Source organism: Diabrotica virgifera, chromosome 2 (genome assembly GCF_917563875.1).
Source record: "Diabrotica virgifera virgifera chromosome 2, PGI_DIABVI_V3a".
Classification (NCBI taxonomy): Eukaryota; Metazoa; Arthropoda; class Insecta; order Coleoptera; family Chrysomelidae; genus Diabrotica; species Diabrotica virgifera.
Genome location: NC_065444.1, coordinates 252,202,646 through 252,230,641, shown reverse-complemented (window position 1 = coordinate 252,230,641; position 27,996 = coordinate 252,202,646). Strand labels below are relative to the sequence as shown.

At 32.7% G+C, this 27,996-nt stretch overlaps 1 protein-coding gene across 1 annotated transcript in view; it reads left to right on the top strand.

Annotated features, from left to right (window-relative positions):
* The window catches only part of LOC126880534 (uncharacterized), a 153,909-nt gene extending 125,970 nt beyond the window's left edge, over window positions 1-27,939 (top strand). Inside the window, exon 2 of the mRNA XM_050644452.1 lies at window positions 73-27,939. Within this exon, the coding sequence (XP_050500409.1) occupies window positions 89-1,792 (1,704 nt within the window). The 5' untranslated portion in view covers window positions 73-88 and the 3' untranslated portion in view covers window positions 1,793-27,939. The remainder of the gene's footprint in view (window positions 1-72) is intronic.
* The last annotated feature ends 57 nt before the right edge of the window (window positions 27,940-27,996 follow it).

The window sequence follows — 27,996 nt, the reverse complement described above, 5'->3', positions numbered from 1 at the left end:
TTCTTCTTATAATTTATATACTTCCTAGAATATTTTAAACATTAATATTAACAATGTTTTATTTTGTTTCAGATAATGAGATCCCACAATGACAATCTTACTTCTAAGAGAAGGCTCAAATACATCCCTATCTGCTCTGGTGGAGAAATCTCAAAAACAGTCCTCGCCATTGCTATATTATGATCTGCAGCTGAGCAACAGCCATCTAGATCTAGTGTTACTATCTAAGCTAGATCAAAAGAAGACCAACTTACCTTCTGCAGATGAAGGATTCGAGTCCGACATCGACAGCCTGTCGATCTTATCGAGCGACAACGATAGTTACACCACAGAAAAACTAACAGTTACTGATAATAAACCTACTACTGAGACTGACTCTGCCAATGGTTCGTCAAGCAGCGATTCCGACACCGAAACCACCAACACTGAAAACGTAGCACCACCGGAAAACAAGACATTTCATCAGAAAGTTATAGTCGCGAAAGAAAGTTTTCATCTAGTCGATTGTGTATGTTATACTGACGATAAATGTTCCGATATATTGATATTTGTCATCAAAAACGAAGCACTAGTGTTTAAGTTCGAAAGCATCACCGACCTTAAGAGCTTCTATAGCAACTTTACCACTTTAAAAGCTATAGCCAATCAAAAAGCGTACGGAAAAAATATTGCCACTAGATTTAATTTACTACAAACCACTGACCACAACGGTATTACCCATATAAAGGTAACAAGGGAAGCAGATACCAGACCAATCAGGGAAGATGGTCCTACGAGCATCATAACCATAACCACGCCAGAGTTAACCGAAAGTACTCACAGCCCATCTAGACCTATGCCCAAAGATGTCAATTTGCGACAGAGGGTGGAAAGCCAACTCATTAAAGACTTTAAATATAACACCATAAACTCGAAATTTGATCCAAGAGAAAAGGTAATCAAGAAATCAAACTCTATAGAAAATATTTTGCACTTAGACGAAAGCAAGTCGAATCTAGTCAATGAAGAAACACATTTGAAGAAAATTTGGAACAGCGCAGAAGATCTACTGGATGAGCCGAAACGACCTCAGAGGCGAAAAAAAGGTCGCGCTCCACCACCCCCTATACCACAAGAGAAGAATAATATTCTAAGTGGTCAATTCGTAAAAGTTAATGTGAACTTCAACCTTGGAAATTCTTTAGATAAGAACCATTTGCTCATTAAAAGTTCCTTAGACGAACCGCATCCTAAGAAGCTAGAAAGCTTCAACCTTCTTAGTAAATCGAGTTTGTCGCTTATTCGAAGGCCTAAAGAGCGGCAAATAATAAAATTCAACCCTAAAAAGTTAGACACGACATTAAATAAACATAAGGAAAGCTGGACCAACTCGATGCCTAAATTACTAAAAAAATCGAACAGCAAAACAGACTCGAAGTATTTCATACCAATGGCCTATAGATATATAGATACAACGCAAGATTACCCTATCTCTTACAGTAACAACCCCGTAGAAAAAGGCGAGGCTTACTTTTCTACTCATAGTCAAAATATATCTCTGTCTAATTACCTCAGAGGTGAAAACTCTGTGCAGAGCATTAATAATAGACTCTTCGGACTGAGCTCCAAACTAAAAGACTTCTCTGAAGAAGTAGAGGATAAGTTAGATGATAGTAAATGGGCGAGTAGTGATAAAAATATACATAGGGATAATAATCTGAAGAGTGTTATCAAGAGTACTAAGGAGGAGAGCAAAAAGAAGAATAATAAGAAAGTGACTTTTAGCGCCTACACTACGGTACAAGTTGTCTAATTTTATAGTTTTATGCAATAGATTTGAGTAACGGATACTCCATAGATATATCGTCTGTAGAAAGCTTGACCGAGACGTGCATATTAGTACAGTTACAAATATTTCATTATAAAAAATATACAAATAGTCCAAGGAAGTAATATTTTTCTCAAGACTTTGAATAATTTAGGTATCTGACAACTTTTTTAGTTTTTGTAGACCTATAGAGAGAAAACCTACTTATTTCCTGCTAATAGTTCGGAGCTTTTTTAATCATATTAACAATTTAGTGCAAAACGCGAATTTTTCGATTTTTTCACCCCATTAAAAGTGCTTAGTTGACATAAAATTAAAAAAATTGATTTTTTAGAACATTGGAAAAGCTTCAAAATGGCGATTTTTGAAAGCTAACAGTAAATTTGTTGCTTCGCCAACTGAAAAATAAAACAGAATCCTTATTTGTTGATAACTGTTATTAATATTAACCTAAAACTTTGGTATTTCACCCAAAGGTTGGGTATTGGGGTAGAGAAATCCAAAATACTGTAAGAAACTTTAAATACAGTAAAATATAGTATTTTGAAGCTCATTAACATTTTTAAATGCTTGAATTTTTAGTTCCCCCTTAACATGATCCAACTAATTTTCATTTCAGTCTCATTTTTAGCAGTCACGGAAAATGCTGTCTAAGTTTAGTCTAATCTCTACTTTTTACATAATCGTTCTAGAATAACTTTGTATTATGTTTAAAGTCGTGTGTAATTATCAGCTTTTTATCAACTTACAAAAAAATATGATTTTTTAACCAAAAGTCCATTTTAAATACCAAAATTCTAGGTTAATTTTAGTAATAGTTAAGTATTCTCTATGGGAAATAAGCCACAATTTTACTAAAAAATGAATTTATTAACGTTTCGAAGCCCAAATCGGGTTTCGTTGTCAAAATACAAAATACTATTAAAATAAACAAAAATGTTGTTGCTAAGTAAAAAAAATTCTAATAATTTATTTAATCTGACTCATTTATATTGGCAATTCAGACGTATATTATACATTGTAAAGTAGAAGACTTTAAAGTGATATCGCCAATAATTATGAGTTGCGTTCCTGGGACGACTTTACTAAAATATAGTTCATTCGATTACATGAAATCAATCCCAACTCAAGAATATCCGTCGCAAAAAAAAATGATTTACTATGGAATCTCTAACGCGAGAATTTTACTGTCATCGTTGCATTTGGTTGTCTTTTTAAAGACAGATCACATGCCATGATTTTTTTGGGACGGATATTCTTAAGTTGGGATTGATTTCATGTAATCGAATGAACTATCTTTTAGTAAAGTCGTCCCAGGAACGCAACTCATAAATATTGGCGATATCATTTTAAAGTCTTCTACTTTAAAATGTATAATATACGTCTGAATTGCCAATATAAATGAGTCAGATTAAATAAATTATTAGAAGAATTTTTTTTTTACTTAGCAACAACATTTTTGTTTATTTTAATAGTATTTTGTATTTTGACAACGAAACCAGATTTGGGCTTCTAAACGTTAATAAATTCATTTTTTAGTAAAATTGTGGCTTATTTCCCATAGAAAATACTTAATTATAAAAATGCCACAAGGAAATAGCTTCAGAACAACATTAGTAATAGTTATTAACAAAATAAAGAAATATGAAAAAAAAATTTAAGAAACGCTTTTCTTTAGTTACGAGTGACTAAAATTAAAAATATTATAAAAAAATAAATAAAAAGCAAAAAATAAAAAAAAATTGAAAAAATCTAGCACATTCGTCAAAGAAAAGCGTGGCGCGTCTTCATCGAATAAACTGTTTTTGCCATACGCTTTTCTTTAACGAATGTGTTAGATTTTTTCAATTGTTTTTATTTTTTGCTTTTTAGTTATTTTTTTATAATATTTTTAGTTTTAGTCACTCGTAACTAAGGAAAAGCGTTTCTTAAAAAAATTTTTTTCATATTTTTTTATTTTTTACTTTTTAGTCTTACACTTTTCAAACATTAAAATATATCGTCATGTTTATTAAAATATGTATAAAACATATGATGTACAAACATAAAAAGTAGTCGGAATCGGCAAAAAATTTGGAAACGTTATTGTTTATTTATGAAGCATAACGTAAACAATTAACGTAAAAAGTGAAATTATGTATAGTTCATATAATTAGCTACAATCTGTAAAAGTTTCAAGTTTCTTCATTGTAAAAAAACAAGAGAATTTATGCATTTTCTGTTAAAATCGTTTTTTTATTTAAACAATTAATAAATATAAAAAAAAATTAATGACTATTCGTATATAGTTCCCGCGAACGCATATGTCTGCAAATTTTCATTCATTTGCATTGAAGAAAAGGCAGTCAAATTAACGTCTAAAGATTTGACCCAAACGATTGAACTAAAGAACAGCGTTTAATTAATACGCCAAAACGAATTCTAATGTTAATTGTAGCACAAAACATCTCTACCGGTGGTTTTTCTAAGACTACGATAAAACACGAATTTTTTTAATTCGAGTTTTGGATGGAGTTTTGTTTTGTATCGTATTGAAAGTTGACACGAATAAGCGCCGATTTTTATATAAACAAATATCTGAGCGTTCAAAATTTGAAACTTTATTGTTTATTTATGAAGTGAAATTATGTATAGTTCATATCATTAGCTACAATCAGTAAAAGTTTCAAGTTTCTACATTGTAAAAAACAAGAGAATTTAAGCATTTTACATTAAAATTGTTTTTTATTATTTAAACAATTAATAAACAAAAATTTTTTTATTGACTACCTATTCGTGTATTGTTTCCGCGAATGCATATGTCTGCAAATTTTCATTCATTTGCATTGAAGAAAAAGCAGTCAAATTAACGTTTAAAGACTTGACCCAAACGATTGGACTAATAAAGAAGAAGAAGACTATAAAGAAAAGCGTTTAATAACGATTTTGCAGTATTTTTTAGTTTGTGAAGCAACAAATTGACTTTTTAACTTTCAAACATCGTCATTTTGAAGCTTTTTGAATGTTCTAAAAAATCAAATTTTTTAATTTTATGTTAATTATATTATTAGTTAATAATATATTACAGTTTAATAGGGTGCAAAAAATCGAAAAAAAAAAATCGCGATTTTTGCACTAAATTGTTGATTATTAAAACAGCTTCGAACTTGTTGCAGGAAACAGGTAGGTTTTCTTCCTATAAGTTAACAATAATTAAAAAATATTCAAAGTTCCGAACAGTGTCTTTTTGCTTATTTCCCTGGAGTAAAAGGTAATTGATCTATTTTTCTGTTTCTAGTATATTAAAGAATAAAAGGAACAAGTGCATTAGCAGAAGAGAATACTACATTATTTTAAATTTTAAATTGTATCTAAAATGATATTTGATTACAGTTTCACTTTAGTGATAGCTTGATTGTTTCGAACTAAAGACATTTGTTTGAAATCGGTAAAAGCCTTCAACGGGCGATATATTGGCGGAGTGAAGCGGCATTTTAATTGAAAAGTGGTACGTTAGTACTTGAAAGCATGATACTATAAATAACAAGATAATATATTGCACATCCGGAAGTCGTGACGTAACTGGAGACCGACAAGTTCGTAATCATTCGTAGTGTCCGATTACGTTGAATTGTTCGCGGTTGTATTTTATATTTTATTTTTGACAGTTATTTTGACTGGAATCTCGACACTAAATGTTTTTCGAATACATTGAAGTTTAATGTTATTTTGCTAATTGAATAATTTCATCACATAACCCATACAAATCCCATTTAACTTTAACAAGAATTCAAATTCAACTTCCGGTCTCCAGTTACGTTATCAATGCGCGAACTCGGACGTATTTGCTCTACGGGAAAATACTATCTCTTTATTTATAGTATCATGCTTGAAAGTAACTATTGCCGCGTTATATAAAGCGAAGAGTGGTAGCTAAAGTAGTACCAGCTGTCTAAGAGCCTCGTTAATATTCAGCTCAGCGGGGTGCTATTATTGGCGGTGTAAAATTTCATAAATAAGGGATCTACCTGTTTTATAAAATGATTCCTTGTTTATGTAATTCCACACCTCCAATAATACCACCCCGCTGAGCTGAATATTAATGAGTACCTTAGATACCAGGTACATGTATAGGGCTTTTCATTCACAGTGATTTGTTTCGAGCTTCTGTCATATGTCGTATAATCCGTGTATTATATTATATTAATATTATACACAGATTATACAACATATGACAGAAGCTCGAAACAAATGACAATAGATGAAAAGCTCTATACTTGAGAGTAATAATGTCACTTTTTAATCGTAATATACAGTTGAGTCCCCGAGTCTTTACCCGTGCGTCATCATTTAAAGCATACAAAATAAGTCGGACATTTAGTAAACGCAACAGTAAGTGACAGAGAGTGGGAATTATTCCGATCCCAGATTATACCTAGTATAAAATTTGACGTTATCAAATAAATAGAATGTTAAATTTAAGTTTTGCCTTAAAATTTTGGTGCATAATTACAGCTGCATTTGAAGTAGCTTAATAAATTCTTTTATTATCATTGATTAATAAATAAATAAACAATTTATAAAAAATTCGATAACATATTTTCTTTTTGTTATTTTATTCACTTTGGCGGAACATTAAACACAAGCATTCCTTAACTTTGTCAACAATGAGGTTATTTGTACGTTGTCAAAATTTATCGTAAAATAACATAACTAATCATAAAATTTCTAACTCCAATATAAAATTAGTTGTGTAAACAACTGTTTGTAAACTATAAAAAAATTGAAAATGCAAAAATTCGGCAAAATAAAATTCAACAACCTGACAGCCACAAAAGTAAACAAACCAAAACGTCAGAAATTATACTTAAAAATATGTGAAAACATCCCCAATCGTCTTTCTTTGTACCTATCTCTTTTTAATGCGCTGAGTCTAGATTCATAAAAATAACATGTGTTTTTACTTAATAACAGGCGGCAGCTGGTTTGTCATTAGTTTCATGCGTGGAAGAGAATGATGCTAGATAAAAAGTATGTGTTTTATCTCGTCAGGTATTAATGACGCACGGATAAAGACTCGCGGCCTCAACTGTATACAACATTTTTTTGCAATCACTATTTTTAAATCATTAAAGCTATTATTCAATGTCTTGCTTGATATTCTTCTTCTTGATGTGCTTTTCCGTAAGGAAATGTTGCAGATCGTCGTGGCAATCTTATGATTATCTGTAGCAGCACGGTAAAGCTGCACAGATGTAATATTAAACCAGGTTCTAAGGTTCTTTAAACAGGATGTTGTGCTTTTTCCTGGACCTCGATTTCATAGGCTTTCCATGGTTTGTGGTAAGCAATATCTGGATTCATTTCGCATACTGTGTCTGAAGTACTCATATTGTCACTTTCGAGATTTGGTGGTGGTCAGTATATTTCGGTTCCTCCCCATTCGTCTGAGGACCTCCTTATTTGTGACTCGGTCAGTCCATGGGATTTTAAGTATTGTCCAATATAGCTACATCTCAAATGCTTACAATTTTCTGTACATAATCTTCGTCCAAGGTCCACGATTCAACACCATAAAAAAGGACAAAGACTCAACCTCCGATATCTTCGTCGCCGATAGGATCGCGAGCACTTGCATCTGATAATTCATTGCCTTCGATACCAATGTGAGAAGATATCCACAAGAAGTTCACTGTTCTGCGAGCTTTCGGTTCCCCAATAATCTATGGAGGCTTTTTTGCATCTTTAAAGAGGGGGGGTCTAGAATCTTCAAAAGACATCTCAGTCCAGAACGCCGCCTGACTGACCTTAGTGAAGGGTTCATTCTTCGTAGCCCCAGCGATAGTTCCCGAGGTACTTTAAAACGCTCTCTCGTCGCCGAGGCTACGCCGAATGCCTCCCTGCTAAACCAGACCCTCCTCTGTCATCCAGCCCTCCGAAAGCGGAATGGCCGCTGCAAGGTCGACATCGCTTCCGAAGCACTTTACCTTCATTTATCCACATACTGTAAGCAATAAGGCTCTTCCTTTTCTCCGTTTCCCCCTTTTTTTTTGGTCCCAAAATTGGGTTTTTATTTGTATGATGATTGTTTTTTTAGAGCTTCTTTACCACAGTCTGTCTCATACAATCTAACTCACCTATTCGCCTCTCATCAAAACTTATTCCCTCTACCTTCTACTTACAATATATTTCCCTCTCACCCCTATCGTTGGTACAGCTGTTTTTCCTCCTCTTCTTTCTTCTTGATCACTACACGGATATAGCTGTGACTATCTACGAGTCCAACCCGATTTATTTTCAGTCATTCTCTCAATCATGTCTCGCACTGTCACAAAATTCACATCTGCCTCTCTTTTCATTCTGTTCCTTTCTACTATCCATCTGTTGCACTCTAGCATCGTATGTGTAATGGTGTCCGGGTGTCTGCAATATAGACATTCATCAGTGTCAACCTTTTCAAACCTACAGAAGTAAGCTCTAAAACACCCGTGTCCTGTGAGCACCTGCGTCAGGAAATAATCCAGTCGCCTGTGACCACAGTCCATCCAATGTTTTAAGTTAGGGAGCAGCATCTTTGTCCACTGTGCCACATGCTCCGTGTTGTTCCATTCCTCCTGCCATCTTTCAATTGACCTTTCTCTTTCCTGTCTTTTCTCGGCCATAGTGAGCTCAAGGTCTCTTCTCTCATATAGTTCTTTTCTTTCTACTACCAACACATGCAGCGGAATATGGAGGCTAGTAATATTTAATTTAGGACAGTAAATACGAATTCTTTTATAGTAGGATTTTGGTGTGTGAGACCTATTATTAAAGTAGTTCATGTAGTTGAAGGCATCGTCATACAAATGTTTACTTGGATCTGAGGCAATATTGAAGATACAGATTTACTCAAGTTGAGTGAGATACCGTTAAATACATTCTTCGGTAAAATAGGGGTGGATCACCGGCTTCATTCTGTAAGTTTTCGATGGGAGTTGTTGAATTCTAATGCGAACATTACGTACACAGTCTCAAGCATTTTTTTTTGCTGTTGAAGCTTGGGCATATATGCAGTTGACCCGTACTCTATTTTGGACCTTATTAATGTTCGATAGACTCTCAATAGCGTTGTTTCATCTGATCCCCTATTTCTATTAGCCAGTGTTTTAAGATTTTTATTTTTACTTTATTATTAACAAGTTTCGAGCATCTTGTAAAACTAAATATTGGAATGCGTTTTCTGCGAATAAGTGTCTAAACTAGTTTCAGTTATCTTCCTATTGTTTACTTACACGATACTTCCGGTTAAGGTTATAATAACAGACGAATCATCGGAAAATAACTCAGTTGTATAATATTGCATGCAAGTAATTGATATTTAGGAATTGTATGCTAAAGTCCGGAACATCGGAATTTTTATCTGTGTGTCAGTAGGTTGGTAATCATGTTTGAAGAATTTTGCATTTATGTATAATTTGGACGGGTAATTTGTGACTCATTATCAGTTCAATCATGAATATGATCAGTCCAATCTTCCTCTAGACGGAGAGCTAGAGTCGAAAAATCATCGTCATAAGTTATATGGAGTTTTTCCTGTGAAATGTGTCCATTTTATATTGAAAATTATGACCCCTTTCAGGCTGACACCTCAGTGAATACAGGAAGTAGCAATAAGGGATGAAAGGGGAAAGTTAGTGCAGTCATTAAAGGTTTTCACCTCCTATTTTGTTAAACCTCCATTGATTTGCACGAAAATTGGTGACTAGTTAGAGCATACCTTAAGAAATAAAACTGATTTGGTGCCAACTTGCACTTTTACCCTGGTGGTGAATATCACCCCTTCCCGCGGGTGAAAACAATTTTATTAAAAATAACCCCACAAATAGATAGAGGGACAAATTTTAAGTAAAATTTGTTATATCATGTTATTCGAATAAATCAATACTTTTTGAGTTATTAAAGATCAAAGATTTGTCTATTTAAGAGCACATGCGTGAAGTTACGGATGATAAAAAGAACACATTAATTAATTGTATGTTAGTAAAATATTATTTTTATATTATTTCGATATTTTATTGAATTTTTTCTATCAATATCAACTGAATATGTCCAGAGACTGGGGGTGTTCAATAATGGGTACATTTGACATATTCGAATACACGTTTGCTAAATTTATAATATCGAAATAATATAAAAATAATATTTTAGTAACCTACAATTAATTAATATGTTCTTTTTATCATCCGTAACTTCACGAATGTGCTCTTAAACAGACAAATGTTTGATCTTTAATAACTCAAAAAGTATTGATTTATTTTTATAACATGATGTAACAAATTTTACTTATAATTTGTTACTCTATCGATTTGTGGGGTTATTTTTAATAAAATAGTTTCCACCCCGAGAAGGGGTGGTATCCACCCCCAGGGTAAAAGTGCAAGTTGGCACCAAATCATTTTTAATTCTTGGGGAATGCTCTAACTAGTCACCATATTCCATGCAAATCGATGGAGGTTTACCAAAATAGGAGGTGAGAACCTTTAAAGACTACACTAACTTTCCCTTTTCATCCCTTATTGCTACTTCCTGTATCCACTGAGGTGTCAGCCTGAAAGGGATCATAATTATCAATATACAATAGACACATTTCACATGCCACACTCCATATTACTTATGACGATGATTTTTCGGCTCTAGCTCTTACTCTAAATTGTAACTAGATTGTACTTACGTTCATTCCCAAAAGCACATATACATACAGGGTCCACCAAAAGAAGCGCAATGGTCGAATATTTCAAGAAATTAACATCTTATTCTTCTTCTTCTTCTTCTTCTTCTTCTTCTTCCGGTAGTACTAGAAACCGGGTTCATACATGATAGTTTTGGATCAGTGGGTAGCCCCATTGTTCTTAGATCTGACTACATATTGTCTCTCCATCGCATTCGTGGGCGTCCTAAGGGCCTTCTTCCTGTGGAGGCTTCCTCCCAGATTAAGTTGACAAAGCGGTTATTAGGAAATCTATGGACATGGCCAGGGCCAGCCCATCTTAGACGTTGAGATTTAATTTCTTGGACTACGTCCAAAGATATTATACACAAAATACACATAGATTTAGCCAGCTCCGAAAAATAGCGTAACGCGGAACAGTTCGGGTCGGTGGTCTATCCATCTCTCTCTACTGGCGCTTAGCTTTCTCTTAGGGTCGTGTTAAGGTCCAAAGATTCTTCTGGGGTTTTTTCTCTAAAAACATTTAAGTTTTCTTTCAATTACTTTGATCAGAATTAACATCGGAAATTTGGGAAATTCGGGAAATTAACGTCGGAATCGAAAAACTGAAAAACACATGTTCAATGTTTTTCAAAGATCTATGGACTGACATCAAATACGACCCCCCACCTCCACACTCTGGGAGTAGATTGCTGTAGTAGTTGCTGGGGACAACTTTGAAATGTTAAATAGAAACCCTAATTTTTTATTGCTGTTTCAATTCCTCTTAAAGAAAATAACTAGCTTTTATTCGGAACATGTTTTTTCGAATTCTTGATAGATGGCGCTATAATCGAAAAAAAAAAACGATTTATCCTCATACCCCTTGGGGCAGGGTGGAGGGGAACTGTAAAATCCTAAAGAGAAAGAATCTTGATCTTTTTAGATTTTAGACAAATGTTACTTATTTTGCATATTGAATGCAAATCTGCAATAAAAAAATGGGGATTCACATTTAAGATTTCAAAGTTGCCCCCAGATCCATCCTCGGGGGTAGGAGGTCTTGTTTGGTGTCATTCGATAGATTTTTACACGTGTTTTTCAGTTTTTCATCCGATTTTTATCCGCGAAATATTCTACTGTCCCGCTTCTCTTACCACTTCCGGTAAATCATAGTAGGTATATTACCCTTACTATGTTACATTGTTTAACTTACGTTTTTCAAATTATATTCACAACAAAAGGCGAATAGCAATTTTTTATTGTGAATAACAAGCAAAAACATCTTTTTATAAAGTGGTTGTAGAAAAATTGTTGATAATAAAAATAATAATACTGTAGAACAATAACACTCAGCTTAATAAAGTACTTTTGACATGACTTGTATAGAATGTGTGAATTATACATAAATATTTTAACTTCTTTCTTATTAACAAATGGCTCATTTTCTATTTTATGCGAGGACAAAAGTGAAAAAATGAGTTTTTAAGTTAAAAATTTGTCAATGTAGCTTATTTTTTATTTGAATTCGCTTATCTCATAATACTTCCTCCAATTTTAGATAAATTTGTTAGGGTGATTAACAAACAAAAACGATCAAATGTACGTCAGAACGGTATAAAGTTTATAATAAAATTTTTATTAATAATAGAGAAAAGAACACAAAAAATTAACAAAGTTTCTGAAATATCTCACGAGAGATGATAAAATAATGGGAAAAAAATACAACAAAATAAATGATGTATTAATATATGTATTTTTCAATAATACAGGGTGTAACAAAAATACAGGTCATAAATTTAATCGCATATTCTGGGATCAAAAATAATTCGATTGAACTTAACTTACCTTAGTAAAAAAGTGCACACAAAAAAAGTTACAGCCCTTTTAAGTTACAAAATTAAAATCTATTTTTTCGAATGTATCGAAAACTATTGGAGATTTTTTATTAAAAATGGACATGTGGCATTCTTATGGCAGTAGCATCTTAAGAAAAAATTATAGTGAAATTTGGACACCCCATAAAAATTTTATGGGGGTTTTGTTCCTTTAAACACCCCCAAACTTTTGTGTACGTTCAAATTAAATTATTATTGTAGTACCATTAGTTAAACACACTGTTTTTAAAACTTTTTGCCTCTTAGTACTTTTTCGAAAAATCAGTTTTTATCGAGATATTTCGAATACTTGTCAAATCCACCACATATTTGTATATGGTTAAGTACGATTATGGAGACTTGGTAATAATATGAACATCTATTTATGATTTACTTTTTAGGGTTATTTTGAACCATATTAAAAAAGAAGTCACATCTCGATAAAAGGTGCCTTTTCGAAAAAATACAAAGAGGCAAAAAAGATTTAAAAGCACTGTGTTTAACTAATGGTACCGCAGTAATATTTTAATTGGAACGTACACAAACATTTGGGGGGTTTAAAAGAACAAAACCCCCATAAAATTTTTATGTAAACATATTGAAAAATAAGCCTCAACTCGATAAAAACTGCCTTATCGAAAAAATACTAAGGGGCAAAAAAGTTTTAATAATCTTGAATTTAACTAATAGTACCACAATAATAATTTAATTGAGAAGTACACAAAAGTTTGGGGGGTGTTTAAGGGAACAAAATCCCCATAAAATGTTATGGGGTGCACAAATTTCACTATAATTTTTCTTTAAGATGTTCCTGCCGTAAGAATGCCACATGTCCATTTTCAATAAAAAATCTCCAATAGTTTTCGATATATTCGAAAAAATCGATTTTCATTTTGTAACTTCAAAGGGCTGTAACTCTTTTTATGTGCATATTTGTACTGGGGTAAGTTAGGTTCATTCGAACTATTTTTGGTCCCAGAATATGTGATTTCATTTATGACCTGTATTTTTGTTACACCCTGTATATTAGCTATGACACGATGAAATCTTGCCCAGAGCCTAGGTTCCTTGTTACCTTCGTAGGTCTGTTAGCGAGCGCCTCTTCAGTGTTCTATTAACGTGTGGTTGAGGAATAGATCAAGTAGATACTTTTCTTCAATATTTGATCATTCACATAAAGTGGTTTCATGTAATCGTGCATTCTTTGATTCGAGATGTACCACCGAATACCCGCCATCGTGTAAAGGAGCTTGAACCACGATCTATGGATAATAGTAAAATTCGATCAATTAGTATATCTCTAGAGTTTCTTCCCTAAGGATAGCTTGGACCTTCTACCGTTTAGACAGAATAATTCTTTAATGCTAGCGTTCTTTTTTGTTCCACGTTTTGACCATGTTAATCTACTAACCATATTATTATGTTTTTAGTATTTGTGGATATTGAATTTGGTTTTAGAAATGCTAAGGAAACTAGGGAGGCACTTTTTGCACAAAATATCCTATTACAAAATGTCATTTGTCATACCGTAATAACAAAAATTTCATGCCATGCTTATTGGATTTCAATAAGGCATTCGATAAAGTACAACATGTAAAATTAATGAAGATGCTAAAAATATAGGATTAGTAAGAGTAAAACAAAGATAGAGAATTACTAAAGACTGTTTAAAGCCGTAAAATAGGTTGTATGAGACGTGTATTGAGGGGAAGTCGATGTCAAATGCCGCAACTGATTCTTAAATAGAAGGTTAAAGAGGTATAGGATAAAAGCTTCTTGGCTTTCACTTCAAAACAATTCGTGAATGTACTCAGCTACTAAATGCAGGAAATTATTCCATATGACAGAAGATCTAAAAGCCTTTGCAATGGTGATTGCCGATAATTCTGATATGGCATATGAAAAAAAAGTTAATCGTATTATCAATACTGCTGTGGTGTAGTTTTGAACATTACATTTTCCTTAGAGTAAAGTTTATTTGGACTCTCTTGAATTCGTTAACATTTATTATTTATTTGCGAAATCATGCTTGATAAATTTATAGGAGACCGATATTTGAACTGAATGTAGCAAGGTTGTTTTGTTTAATACATTTTGTTTTAATCAACTGTTTTAAACATGTTTTAAACATGTGTATATGTTTAAAACACTTTTGTTTAAAACACTTAAATTAAACAAGCGTTTTTTTTTGTTTTCTTTGTGAATATAATACATAAATATGAAAAAAAATCTCAAATACATATTATTATACAGACTTTTTAACAAATATATTACTTATTTATTAATAATGGGAACACAACAAAAATTGAAAAACTTCAAAACATTTTGTTTACAAGAGTTAATAAATTTCTCAAACTGTTTCAGTCTCTATAGTCTCACTTTCTATAGTAATTATGTAATCTAAGTCATTAATCTGATTAACCACGTGATCACTTATAGAAATAAACTCTTTAACAATTGAAACCAACGTAGCTGCTTTGACATTGCCTAGCCGATTACATAGTTTGGAATTGTCTAAAGCACATGATGAGAAGAGTTTTTTATGTTTGATGACCATAGAACGCCACCATGCCAATGATGTCTTACATTCTCAATTAGATGTTTAGAAAACATATTATATGGTTTAAAAATTACACACTTTGCCTGGTATTTAGTAATAATAGTTGGCAATGCTTCTGGATAAAAGTTTCTACATATTCCGTGCCAGTTTGTTTGCTCTTGACTAAATTTATTTCCACTAAAGTAAAATTTGTCAAAAATGAGCCGGGATCAAAGCCATTTTCATAAGATCCTTAACTTTATTCGTATAATTTACCAAAAATTTGCCATTTGCTTGTTCAGTCTCGAATGCTTCCAGAAGTTCTAGCCATATCTCTGTAGACTCTTCTGTTTAGTGCAAGTATTTGTTTGGACTTTGTCCCTGCAATATACTTTAATTTTTATAAATACCTAGTCTAAGGCATTTATCTTTAAATTTGTATCATTACAAGCTTTATTACATCTTTATCAATACTTATTCTATTGACCACAAAACAAACGTGAAATAATATTAGCCAGTTTTTCAACTAACTTTCTAAGCATTCCGATAAAGTATTCCAACGAACATCCTGATGAAATAAAAGAGCAGAATCACCAGTTTCTCTGAATGTTGCGCTAGCAAAATATACATTTCTAAAATATTTGCAATTTTTTTATACTACTCTTTATTCCTGAAACTTCTATTATCTTGGGCAAGTAAGTTCAATATATGGGCTAAACAGCCATAAGTTATTATATGTATCTGTGCAGTTCCTCAAACAGACCCTTCTCATTTTAAGAAAATATGATTTAAACAATGTTTTTTTCTGCGTTTTATTTGTTTAAAACATGTAATATAAATACAAAAAAAAAACATGTTTAAAACGGAAAATAACGTTTGTTTTGTATAAAATAAAAAAACATGTTTTATTTTCAACCCTGGAATGTAGGATCATCAGCAATTCACGATGATGGATTGATGGTCCAAGAACAATTTGCTTCTTCGCTTCGGCTATTTATAGAGGAATTTCCTTGTTTCTGATATTGAAATAATTGCTGTATGCATTCCTTCCGTACTTCAAGTACGCGAATCTTAAATCAATATTTGTTAATGCATCATCCGCAATTTGGCCCTGATTTACCACCAAATGACTTTTTTTTATTTCCGTCTATAAAAACTAAATGGCAGGGTCGTTTATGAACGCCGCAAGTACCGGTAGAAATATTGATAAAGCACATTCAAGTTACCTCCAAATAATAAATTGCAATATTTATTTAACATCTTTAAATGATAAAACCTTGTTGCAAGACGTAAATTCCTTATCTTTTATGATGATTATGCAATGTCTTCAATCATAAAACATGAAAGATTACATTCGAAGATACTAATTATGTTAAATATGTGTAATATTGCGAAAAGTTTTTATGAAGCTCTTAAACTTGTATGCATTCTTTTATTTATTTCATATTTTTATATGAAAATATGAATTTTCTTGCAGACAGTTAAATTATTGTTAACATAACCTTAATTTTATTTATACTCTTTTTATAAATAAAATGTAAGATGAGACATATTTTTAAAATGGTCATTTTAATTTGTACTAAATAGACAGATTCAATGAGGTAGTTATTTGCCTATTCCACTGCAGCTTTCCAGATCTACTGTGTAGGGCAGTCAATGAGAGCAAGAACAGGTTATTACCTCCGAATTCTATCCTACTGCATGGATTTTAATGAAATTTTAGGAATAGCCTGAAAATATCTCCTTATTCAAAGTCTACCCTATGCCGATGTGTGCTTTTGTCTTGGGGGCGGTTCCCACCCCTTCTTGGGGTCCGAAAATTTTTTGGTTAAACAACTACGGAAGTTGCTAGAGAACCCAATTCTAAGCAAAAACTGTTCTATAATTTTTTTTTCGAAAACTCAATACTTTTTGAATTATTCGTGGTTGAAAATTGGCAATTTTCATTGAAATATAGCCCCTTTTCAAACGGTTTTTTGCGAATACCTTAAAAACAATGCATCTAACTAAAAAAATTATATAAAACATTTTTGTAGCTCATAAAATAACAAAGAGATTTGTTCCTTCTTAAATCTTCTAGTTATAACACAAAAAGAGATATGGTAGGTAAAAAGAGTTTGTTTTTTTTGGTGCATGCTCAAAGCAGTGTATTCAACTTGAAATAACAGAGAAACAGTCGATTTTATGTATATAATGCTACCAATACTTTTTATTGTGCTTGAAAAGTCCTTTTAAATAAGCAATATTAATGTCGATTACATTCAAACTAAGCGAGATATGCTGCAAAAAATTGATGACTAACGAATTTTAAGAAAAAAATTGAAAAGTATATTTAACTCCTAACCCACAAGAATTTAAATGCATCGTTTTCCTTCTACAATACATTTTACTACAGTGTCATTTTTATGTTCAAAAAGTTGAGCGGGTTTAAAATGAATGGTTTTTGAAAAAAATAAGATCAAATTATAGAGCGCATATTTAAATTTTCTTAAAAATCTTCTTTTTCCCCATGTAACTTGAAAAAGATAAGAGATACTGTTATAAAAAATAAAATCAAAATGTTTATCTATGTATTTTTTGTATGGCATCTTTTTTTGTATGGCATCTTTTTTTTTTTGGCATCCCTTATCATTTTCGAGTTACATGGAGAAAAAGGAAGATTTTTAAGGAAATTTAAAAATGCGCTCAATAATTTGATCTTATTTTTTTTCAAAAACCATTCATTTTAAACCCGCCCAACTTTTTGAACATGAAAATAACACTATAGTAAAATTTATTGTAGAAGGAAAACGATGCATTCGCATAGTTTGAATGTAATCGACATTTAGTATTGCTTATTTTAAAGGTCTTTTCAAGCACAACAAAAGTTATTGGTAGCATTATACACCTAAAATCGACCGTTTCTCTGTTATTTCAAGTTAAATACACTGATTTGAGCATGCACCAAGAAAACAAGTTTTTTTCACTTACCGTATCACATTTTGTGTTATAACTACAAGATTCATAAAGGAAAGAATCTCTTTGTGATTTTATAAGCTATAAAAATGTTTTATATAGTTTTTTTAGTTAGATGCATAGTTTTTAAGGTATTCGCAAAAAACCGTTTGAAAAGGTGTTATGTTTCAATGAAAATGGCCAATTTTCAGCCAGGAATAACTCAAAAATATTGAGTTTTCGAAAAAAAATTATTAGAACAGTTTTTGCTTAGTATTAGGTTCTCTAGCAACTTCCGTAGTTATTTAAGCAAAAAATTTTCCACCCCCGAGAAGGGGTGGGAACCACCCCCAAGACAAAAGCACACATCGGCATAGGGTAGACTTTGTTTCTTGGGCTATTCCCTATTTACTGTGAAAATATCATATAAATCGATATAGTAGGATAGAATTCGGAGCCACATATCCTCATTGACTGCCCTAGTGGTCCTCTAGCCCTAGATCATATTCTCTAGCCTGATCCTTTTTACATAGTCTAATAACTTCAAGACCGAACCTTCCATGTAGCTCTTTGTGACTTTTCTTCTCCTAATACAAAGAACCTAATGATAGGATCAGTATAGGTCATCATCAGCTTCAACTGCCGATTGAGCTTACAGTGTCGTTAGCAGACCTACTATGGCTTTAACTGTTTTCCTATCTTTGCTTATTAGGTCTGCCGTAATTTTTGGTGAATGTTCTGTGATAAAATATTTCGTCTGTCTTTGTTCTTGTAAATTCCTGCACCATTCCATAGATTTGTAAGCTACCCACTTTCTTGTAGCCATTCTTGTTACAACCTTTGCAACGACACAGAAGGGTTCCGGACCAACGAATAACATTGATGAGCCTTGTTTGACCATTTCATCTGCTGTTTCATTGCCCTCATGACCCTCGTGCCCCGGTACCCAGGCTACTGTCTTCTTGCTACGGTCTCCTAGTTTATTTAGATCACATCCGACGAATCTGTCTGACCAAATTCGGAAATTCAATCAACGCTATAAGAGATAAAAATCGTGCAAGTGCTACTCTCTGAACTTATCACAGAATAAGGCAAATTTTCTTGGCCTTATTTTTGAAACTATTATAAGTTTTTTACACTTGTAATTATAATGTTTAGTTATATTGATTTCCTTCCTTGTGTTATCCATGAAAATGGTCTGCTTACGTATAAGTACTATTTCCTGTCGTTGACAGCGTTGTTTCACGTAAGTTGAGATATTACCATTTGAATCCGTGAGCAAGTTTTATTAATTTTGATTTAAGTTTTTTATTAGGATTAGATCGCAGTGTTTTCTAAATGCAGTCGACTTCTTTACAGGATTTTTAAAGTCTTGATTATTTAGCCTGTTGGATTTTGCTCCGAATTAATTGAATCTTTTCACACTACAAAGCAGAATCTTTATTCTTGAACTTTCTTCGTTTTCCCATTAGATGCTGTAGGTCTTGATTAATTCATTGCGTTTAGCTGTTCTTTTTGTTTTAGGTAGTATTGTTTCTGTTTCGACACAATAACGACACATAAATAGTTAATAAATAAAACATTTTTCAGTTAGATAATAAATTAATAAATAAATAAACCAAAAATGAATAACCATTTTCAATTTCGTTGCAACACGAAACTACAGCCGCATCATTATTCCAGTTCAATCAAAGAGTGCAGCAAGCACCCGTACCGGTTTCGAAACTTATTAGTCTCTCATCAGGAGGGACATATGCTACTCTCTCTGACCCAACTAGGAGAAACCCCGGCGTGCAGTCACGGATTCAACAAACGAAATGGCAGGGATGCCCTAGAGGCAACTGCTATCAAAAAACTAAGTTTTCAATCTAATAGCACATAAAACAACATCCAAAAAGGTTATTCTACATTCTACCAAACTGAAAATAATGGGAACCTTCTCTGGTGACACATCCGAGGCTTCTACAATTTGCAAGCCATAACGGATGCTGAGACTAAGGAAGATGAGGGAATTTTACAATTTGTAATTCACCTCCCATCTGCTCAGCGTGGTAAAGTTCCAACGAGAATGGTTCCCTTCGTACTCCAATCGGAGTAAACATGTAAACCAAAAAAGAATAACCATTTTCAATTTCGTTGCAACACGAAACTACAGCCGCATCATTATTCCAGTTCAATCAGAGAGTGCAGCAAGCACCTCTACTGGTTTCGAAACTTATTAGTCTTCAATCTAATAGCACATAAAACAACATCCAAAAATGTTATTCTACATGCTACCAGACTGAAAATAATGGGAACCTTCTCTGGTAACACCTCCGAGGCTTCTACAATTTGCAAGCCATAACGGATACTGAGACTAAGGAAGATGAGGGAATTTTACAATTTATAATTCACGCCCCATCTGCTCAGCGCGGTAAAGTTCCAACGAGAATGGTTCCCTTCGTACTCCAATCGGAGTAAACATGTAAACCAAAAATGAATAATCATTTTCAATTTCGTTGCAACACGTTTTTTTAATAAATAAATAAATTTGTTTATTAACTGGGCTATATAGACATTCTCCTACTTTCTGTATTTTACTCCTGAGCAAAATTCATGTTTTTTTATCAAGGATAGTAGGTTTTCGCGTCATATAATACCGAACTCTTTTTTAAGATACATTAATTATAATATTAGCAAAACTAACAAAAAATTAATCTTATGACATGTCAGTCCAATACAAATAAAAAAAGATTTTTTAACTAAAAAAAAATTAGAAACAACTATAGCGTGTATAAATTAGGTACATATTAGGTACTATAGATGCCATAAACTTAAAAAAATCTCAAGGAAAATGAATCTATTTAGTGGTAAACGTTTTAAAAATGCAAGTGATACGATTTAAAAGCGATAAAAAGTGATCAAGGTTAGGAAGGTTGTTTGTTGGTTGGCTAACCTAGAAATCAAAAAAGCCATGGTCTCATCAGATATGCTGTATGAATGGACTGAAGGAAAATGATATAAACCGGATATGTATTATTAAACGAAGTTATACAACGTGCAAAGGACACAATAAAAAATAGTTTGTAACAGAAAAATGTCTTTCTCGGGTTTCATACATTTTATTTAGTTTGGGACGTTCATTTTACATTCAGTTTTTGATACACGATACACATGCTTAATTCTATAGTTTCTGTTGGTTTATTTAGTCCTATAATCTTTAAAAGTTGTTTTCTCTGTTTTGTATTTTCTTTCTTTTGTATATTCTTCTCTTCCCCCTTAGCATCATCATATATTCTTTTGCTTGTCGTTTGTCGTGTCCTACATCATGGCAACAACCTAATAGCAATGCTATATTTCTTTTATCTAAATCTTTAGGCAATTTGAGAATATCAGGCAACGCTACTTACTATCCGTATTTGCAAATGACAAAAAATGCGATTTTTGAAAAACTGGCCATTTTTAAACAGCTATATCTTCGAATATAAATGGATTTTAATCTACAAATAATGCTCGTTTGAAAGCTATTTAAAAACCCGTGCATTTGCCGGTTTCTAGATTGTTTTGTCGTTTAGTTAAATTTTGGAAATTAGTTGAAAATTATAAAATGTAAGTTTTCTTTTCGGTCTTAACATATAAAATAAAACGTATCTTTTTTGATTTTGCAAATTATTTCATCAAAATGTTGATATTATAGCAAGCAAAATGAGACCTTGTGTGCTAAAATCGGTCCACAGGGCTCAGATATATCTCTCTCTTGTCGTTTCCCCATTACTGAGGATCGTGATTTCTTCCAATATTCCTAACAATGTTTGTTCATTGGACTCTAGATCTTCAGCTGCTCTAAGAGCTTCGCAGAATAAGTTTCCAGTTGAATTCTTAATTTGGTCAGACCATCCAGTTGGTGATCGTCCTCTTGATCTTCTCCCCGGAACGTTTCCAGAAACAACTAATCTGTTCAAACTGTCGTCACCTCTGCGAACCACGTGACCAAAGAATTGCAGTATTCGTTGCAGACATATTGTGGACTTTCTTAATCTTGAGTTGGTTTAGAATGGAAACGTTTGTCCTATGAGCTGTCCAAGGTATGCGCAGCATTCTTCTCCAGCACCACATCTCAAAGGCATCAATTTTTTGGCGCTCGCATGCGCGAAGAGTCCAAGTCTCTGCTCCGTATAGAAATATTGAGAATACAATGGCATTCACCAGTCTCATCTTGATATTTTGAGAGATAGATCTATCTTTACAAGCTTTAGTTAGGCGACTCATCGCATTTTTTGCCATACCAATACGTCTCCGAACTTCTGCTTCACAGTTACCATCTTTAGTTATACTAGATCCGAAATAGACAAAGATGTTTATTACTATCTGGTATTCTTGTAACATGTTAGTCAGTTGAATAGTGTCGAATCTGTCGACCACCATTATTTTTGTCTTAGCTTTATTGATTTTTAGATCAACTTTATTGCTTTCAAAATCCACAAGGAAAGAAAAGTTTTCCTGTAGTTGGCTGTATACCATCAATCACAAAAATTGGAATAAATCCTTTGTAAAAGGTATAAAATTTATTAAAATCCCTAAAGGGCTACATCAGAACAAAACGTTTTCGATTTTATTACAAAATCATCATCAGTGTAAGACCTAAAAGTAAGTATAACCTATTTTATTAATGTAAAATTGATATTTAAATTCTGACTAAGGTTTAAAATGAGTGGTTATACTCACAGTCTGGATGCTAGCTGAGCCACCAAAGAAATATAGGGGGGGTATAGGGGTAATAACCCTAGGGGTTATTACCCCTATATTTCTTTGGTGGCTCAGCTAGCATCCAGACTGTGAGTATAACCACTCATTTTAAACCTTAGTCAGAATTTAAATATCAATTTTACATTAATAAAATAGGTTATACTTACTTTTAGGTCTTACACTGATGATGATTTTGTAATAAAATCGAAAACGTTTTGTTCTGATGTAGCCCTTTAGGGATTTTAATAAATTTTATACCTTTTACAAAGGATTTATTCCAATTTTTATTGCTTTCGTACTCAACTCTTCACAGGAGATCAAACATTTCTTGCTCATTTGCTGCTATAAGTGTAGTGTCATCAGCAAATCTTAAATTGGAGATTTTCCTACCAGCTACTGTTACTCCACCGGCCCATCTTTCTAAAACCATCCTCATGACATGTTCACCATAAATGTTAAATAAGTCAGGTGACAACACGCATCCTTGTCTAATACCTCTCTCGGTCTTGAATTGGTTTGAGTGAGAACTTATGATCTAGTCGTACTGTCGCTATATTGGACTGGTACAGATTTTTAATAAGTGTCACCAGGTGCATTGGTGCCAGGCGCGGATCTAAGGGGGGGTCAATGGAGTCAATTGCCCCCTCCTTGAGACCTCGCCTGGTGTCTACTGACACTGTTTTTAAGAAAGAGATTACGATTGAACATAAATAGTGAATTTGATGTCCTGTTGATAACTGAATAACTGAAACATAAATATGGCAGAATTCCTTAGAAATGAAAATTATTAAAAGTTTTTGGAACATAATAACTGAAAAAGTCCCACAATAAATCTATTTATTGTCATCTATTCAATTCAATGCCAGAGAAAAGATAAAAATAATAATTGCTGGTGCTATGTTATGGTAATTTGATCATATAATAAAACCCCCCGAATAAGAGCCGCTTTTAGAAGGATGTCCAAAGTATTATGTAACAGTAACAGAGACCTAAACTTGGCATTAAGGACCCGACTACTTCGCTGCTACGTGTTCTCGGTCTTACTGTATGGTGTCGAGTCTTGAACTGTGAATAAAATCGATCTAAATCGCCTTGAGGCTCTCAAAATGTAGTGCAATAGAAGAATTTTAAAAGTTTCCTGGGTAGAGAAGATTCGAAACTCCACAATACTAGAATGTTTCAGTAAGACTACTGCGATTATAAGAAGCATCAAAAGAGATAGCTGGATTATTTCTGACATTTAATGAGAGGTCCCAAATATAGGTTGCTACAAAATATTATTCAAGTGAAAATAGCAGGCAAACGCAGTCCAGGACGAAGAAGAACTTTATGGTTGATTTAGGGTAGCAATAAATAAAATTAAGGTACCTATGATGGTAACCAACGTTCTGAAAGGACATGGTACATGAAGAATAAGAAAATAACAGCCCATCCCGAAAAAGAATCCTGCGTACGCCAGTCACGAGAAAAATTTTATTTCATTGCCCCCACCTTGCAAGGTTGCTGGATCCGCCGTTGATTGGTGCGCCCATTTCTATTAAAATTGACCACATATTTATCCAGCTTACACAAGCAAATGCCTTTTGGTAGTCAACGAAGCATATAATCATAGGTACTTGAAATTCTCTAGACTTTACAATGCGTTGTTTAAGGTTCAGGATTTGTTCCCTTGTACCTCTACCATTTACAAACCCCGCTTGTTCCTGAGGCATTTGGTAATGTAGATAGGTTTTTAATCTGTTTTTGATGATGTGTAACAAGATTTTACTAGCATGTGTTATTAGTGACAGCTGAATTCCAAACAGCGACACAGATAGAACGAATGATATGTAATCCTTTGTCACCTAGTACCTAACTGTAGTATTTCACATGGTATTGAATCAATGCCTGGGGATTTATTTCTCTTTAGTGATTTAATTGCGTCTTTGACTTCAGAGAGTAAGACAGTAGGTTCTCTAGGGTAGTCAGAGGGCCACTGATTTTCTGTTGATACCTCGTTATTTTTATATAGCTCTCCACAGTAGTTTCGCCATGTTTCCAATATTTTTTATAGCAGATTTCTCAGATATATAGCCCTTCAAATATCGGGTAAAAAGGTATCTTTTTTGACCCGTTGACCCACCTTCACCCTACAATAGTGATGGTAAATGAAAAATATTGCTCGTATATTAAATAATATAAATAATCTCCACGCCTATTTTTACTGTTGATAATGAAGGTGCAGACTTCTTATACACTTTCACCAACTTTGGATTAATTTTTGCTAGCGGTAAACTATTCAAAACGAAGAATTTTATGACGGAACGGTATTCCAGTATATTCATTTTGTCACAAGACATATAAACAACACGATTATTTTAAACAGCTGTGTAAACGTAACCATACGAAAAAAACTTCGTCTGATGAAATTCACATTTGGTATTTGCTTACTTTTGTAAAAGTATGCCATTTTCTCACACTCGGGTTCAGAGATATTTTCGTGTCAGACTCAGTCGTTCCTGTCTTAACCTTTCACATTCCAGTTAGTAAAATATTATGTTGATGGTAACATTTTCGCTGTGCCAATTGAACAAACTAATGAATTGGTTTCAATGTATGAATTTCGGTTCGTTCGAAGATTCAGTTTACAGTAGAGGCTAGAAACAAAACATGATCTCTTTTGGTTGATGATCTTGGTTCCTTCGCTAGACATGAGAATCATTGTACTTAGTAGAGGATCCGATATGTTTAATGGATAAAAAGTTAGCAATTACAAAAAACAAGGGTTGGCCGATCTAATCTTGTTCTAACTATAATTAGGTAATTAATAATTTAAAAATTGCATTTTTTTTATGAATTAAAAAAAAATCGACCCGGGCTGATATTATTAAGATTGTTTGGATCATTCTAAACAAAAAATGTATTTTGTAATTTTTCTCTAAAGTTGATCGTTTTCGGGTTATAAACAATTATTTAAAACTGAAAAAAGAACGAACGATGACAATTTTCAAGGCTCAAAAACACAAGTAAAAAATATCATTTTTGTAATCATCAAGTATAGTCCTGTCGCCAGGGGGGGTACAACGGCCTCCTTAATTCAGATGGACTTACCCAAGTTTTTTTTATATATTTTGACCCGTAGAATACGAATTTTTTGGGTAACAGTTGATCCGGATGTCGATAAGATTGTTATAGACAAAGAACTTGAGGAATTACATAACAGCGATTTCTCGCAAAACAAAACATCTTTTTGTATTTTTTGGGTCATTTTAAGCAAAAAATATTCCTACAAGTTTTTTCGTAGAATGCATAGTTTTCGGGATAACCGCGGTTGAACTTCCAAAAAATCGAAAAATTGTAATTTTTGAACCCTAATAACTTTTGATTAAAAAATAAAGTAGCTATTCTGCTTACCGCATTTGAAAGTCTAAGTCAAATTATATCGGTTTTGATTATTTGCATTGCTAAAAATTTATTATTTTATTGTTAAACAAAGCTATAAACACCTAGTATGTGAGTGATGTTTTCTATGATTTCTCACTTAAAATCGAAGAGTAGGTAGAGTAGATACAAGTGCAAGCGAGGCAATTTCTACGTAGCATGCGTTAAAACATATGTATTAGGCACGGGAAACACTATGTGTTTATAGATTAGTTTAACAATAAAAAAATTAATTTTTAGCAATGCAAATAATCAAAACCGATATAATTTGACTTAAACTTTCAAATGCGGTAAGCAGAATTGCTACTTTATTTTTTAATCAAAAGTTATTCGGGTTCATAAATTGAAATTTTTCGATTTTTTGAAAGTTCAACCGCGATTATCTCGAAAACTATGCATTCTACGAAAAAACTTGTAGAAATATTTTTTGCTTAAAATGACCCAAAAAATACAAAAAGATGTTTTGTTTTGCGAGAAATCGCTGTTATGTAATTCCTCAAGTTCTTTGTCTATAACAATCTTATCGACATCCTGATCAACTGTTACCCAAAAAATTCGTATTCTACGGGTCAAAATATATAAAAAAACTTGGGTAAGTCCATCTGAATTAAGGAGGCCGTTGTACCCCCCCTGGCGACAGGACTAGTACATAAATTCAAGTTTAAACCTTTTTCTGTCAGGTCTCGATAAGAATTTTAGCCATGTTTTATTCTAAAACATATTTTTTTAATTGTTAATGAGGAAAGTTTCTTATGGGGAGACGGGCATTAACAACTAAAGAACAATGTTTCAGAATGAAATAAATCCAAAAGACTTATCAAGAACTGATAGAATAAGGTTTGAACTTGAATTTAGGTACTTCGTAATTTTAAAAATGATATTCTATACTTACGATTTTGAGCCTTGAAAATCGTCATCTTTCCTTCTTTTTTCAGTTTTAAATTGTTTATATCTAGAAAACGATCAACTTTAGAGAAAAATTACAACAGACCTTTTTTGTTTAGAATGACCTAAAAAATCTGAAATAATATCTGCCGGGTCAAATTTTTTTTTAATTTATAAAAAAAATGTCATTTTTTAATTATTAATTAATTATAGTTAGAACAAGATTAGATCGGGCAACCCTAGTTTTTTGTAATTGTTAACATTCTAAATTACATATCCAATAATTTTTATCCATTAAACAGATCGGTGCAAATCGACCTTATATCGCATCTTAGGGATGAATATAACTTTATCAAAATTTATTGATATAAAAATCATTCTGGTAGGTGCTTAAACTGTTATTAGTACCAAAAAATTGTTATTTTTTATTCATAGGGGCAGTACTATTCAAATTTTTTGTGAAATAAGATTAACGCGAAATACACAATTTTCCATCATGTCGTAAAACGTTATGTAGTAAACATGTCCTTATTTAACAGCTAGGTACACGAAAATTTTAAACTAAACAAATAGAGGAAATAATATCTAACGTAGTACCGTTATTGTACCGGTAGTACTACATTGAGAAAAAAATAGAACTCATTTTTTCACTGCTAGATGTAAAACTTTGCATCATGCCCCCGTAGTAAACAACGATGTATACTAATAAAATTTGTAAAAATATTCGGTATATATTTTTTATTTTCGATTTACTTTCTTTTTAAAAAGGAAGAAAAATTTTGTATAAAAGTTGTGTGGTCACTCTGTGCAATAGGGCTTTTCATCGATTGTCATTTGTTTCGAGCCTCTGTCATATGTTGTATAATCCGTGTATAATATTAATATGCACGGATTATACGAAATATGACAGAAGCTCGAAACAAATTACTGTTGTTGAAAAGCCTTATTCGCATTTGCCTTAAAAATAGTAAATATGACTTCTTTTTATTGTGTAAATGTACAGGTGGAGAGATGTACCATGGAGCTTGGATCAAAAATTATCTGTATATATGTAAAATTTTATTCAATATAATTTTTAGTTGTAAAATGTTGTAATTTATTTTTACACTAACAATTGTCTGCTATTCCTTTTGTCTTTAAAACA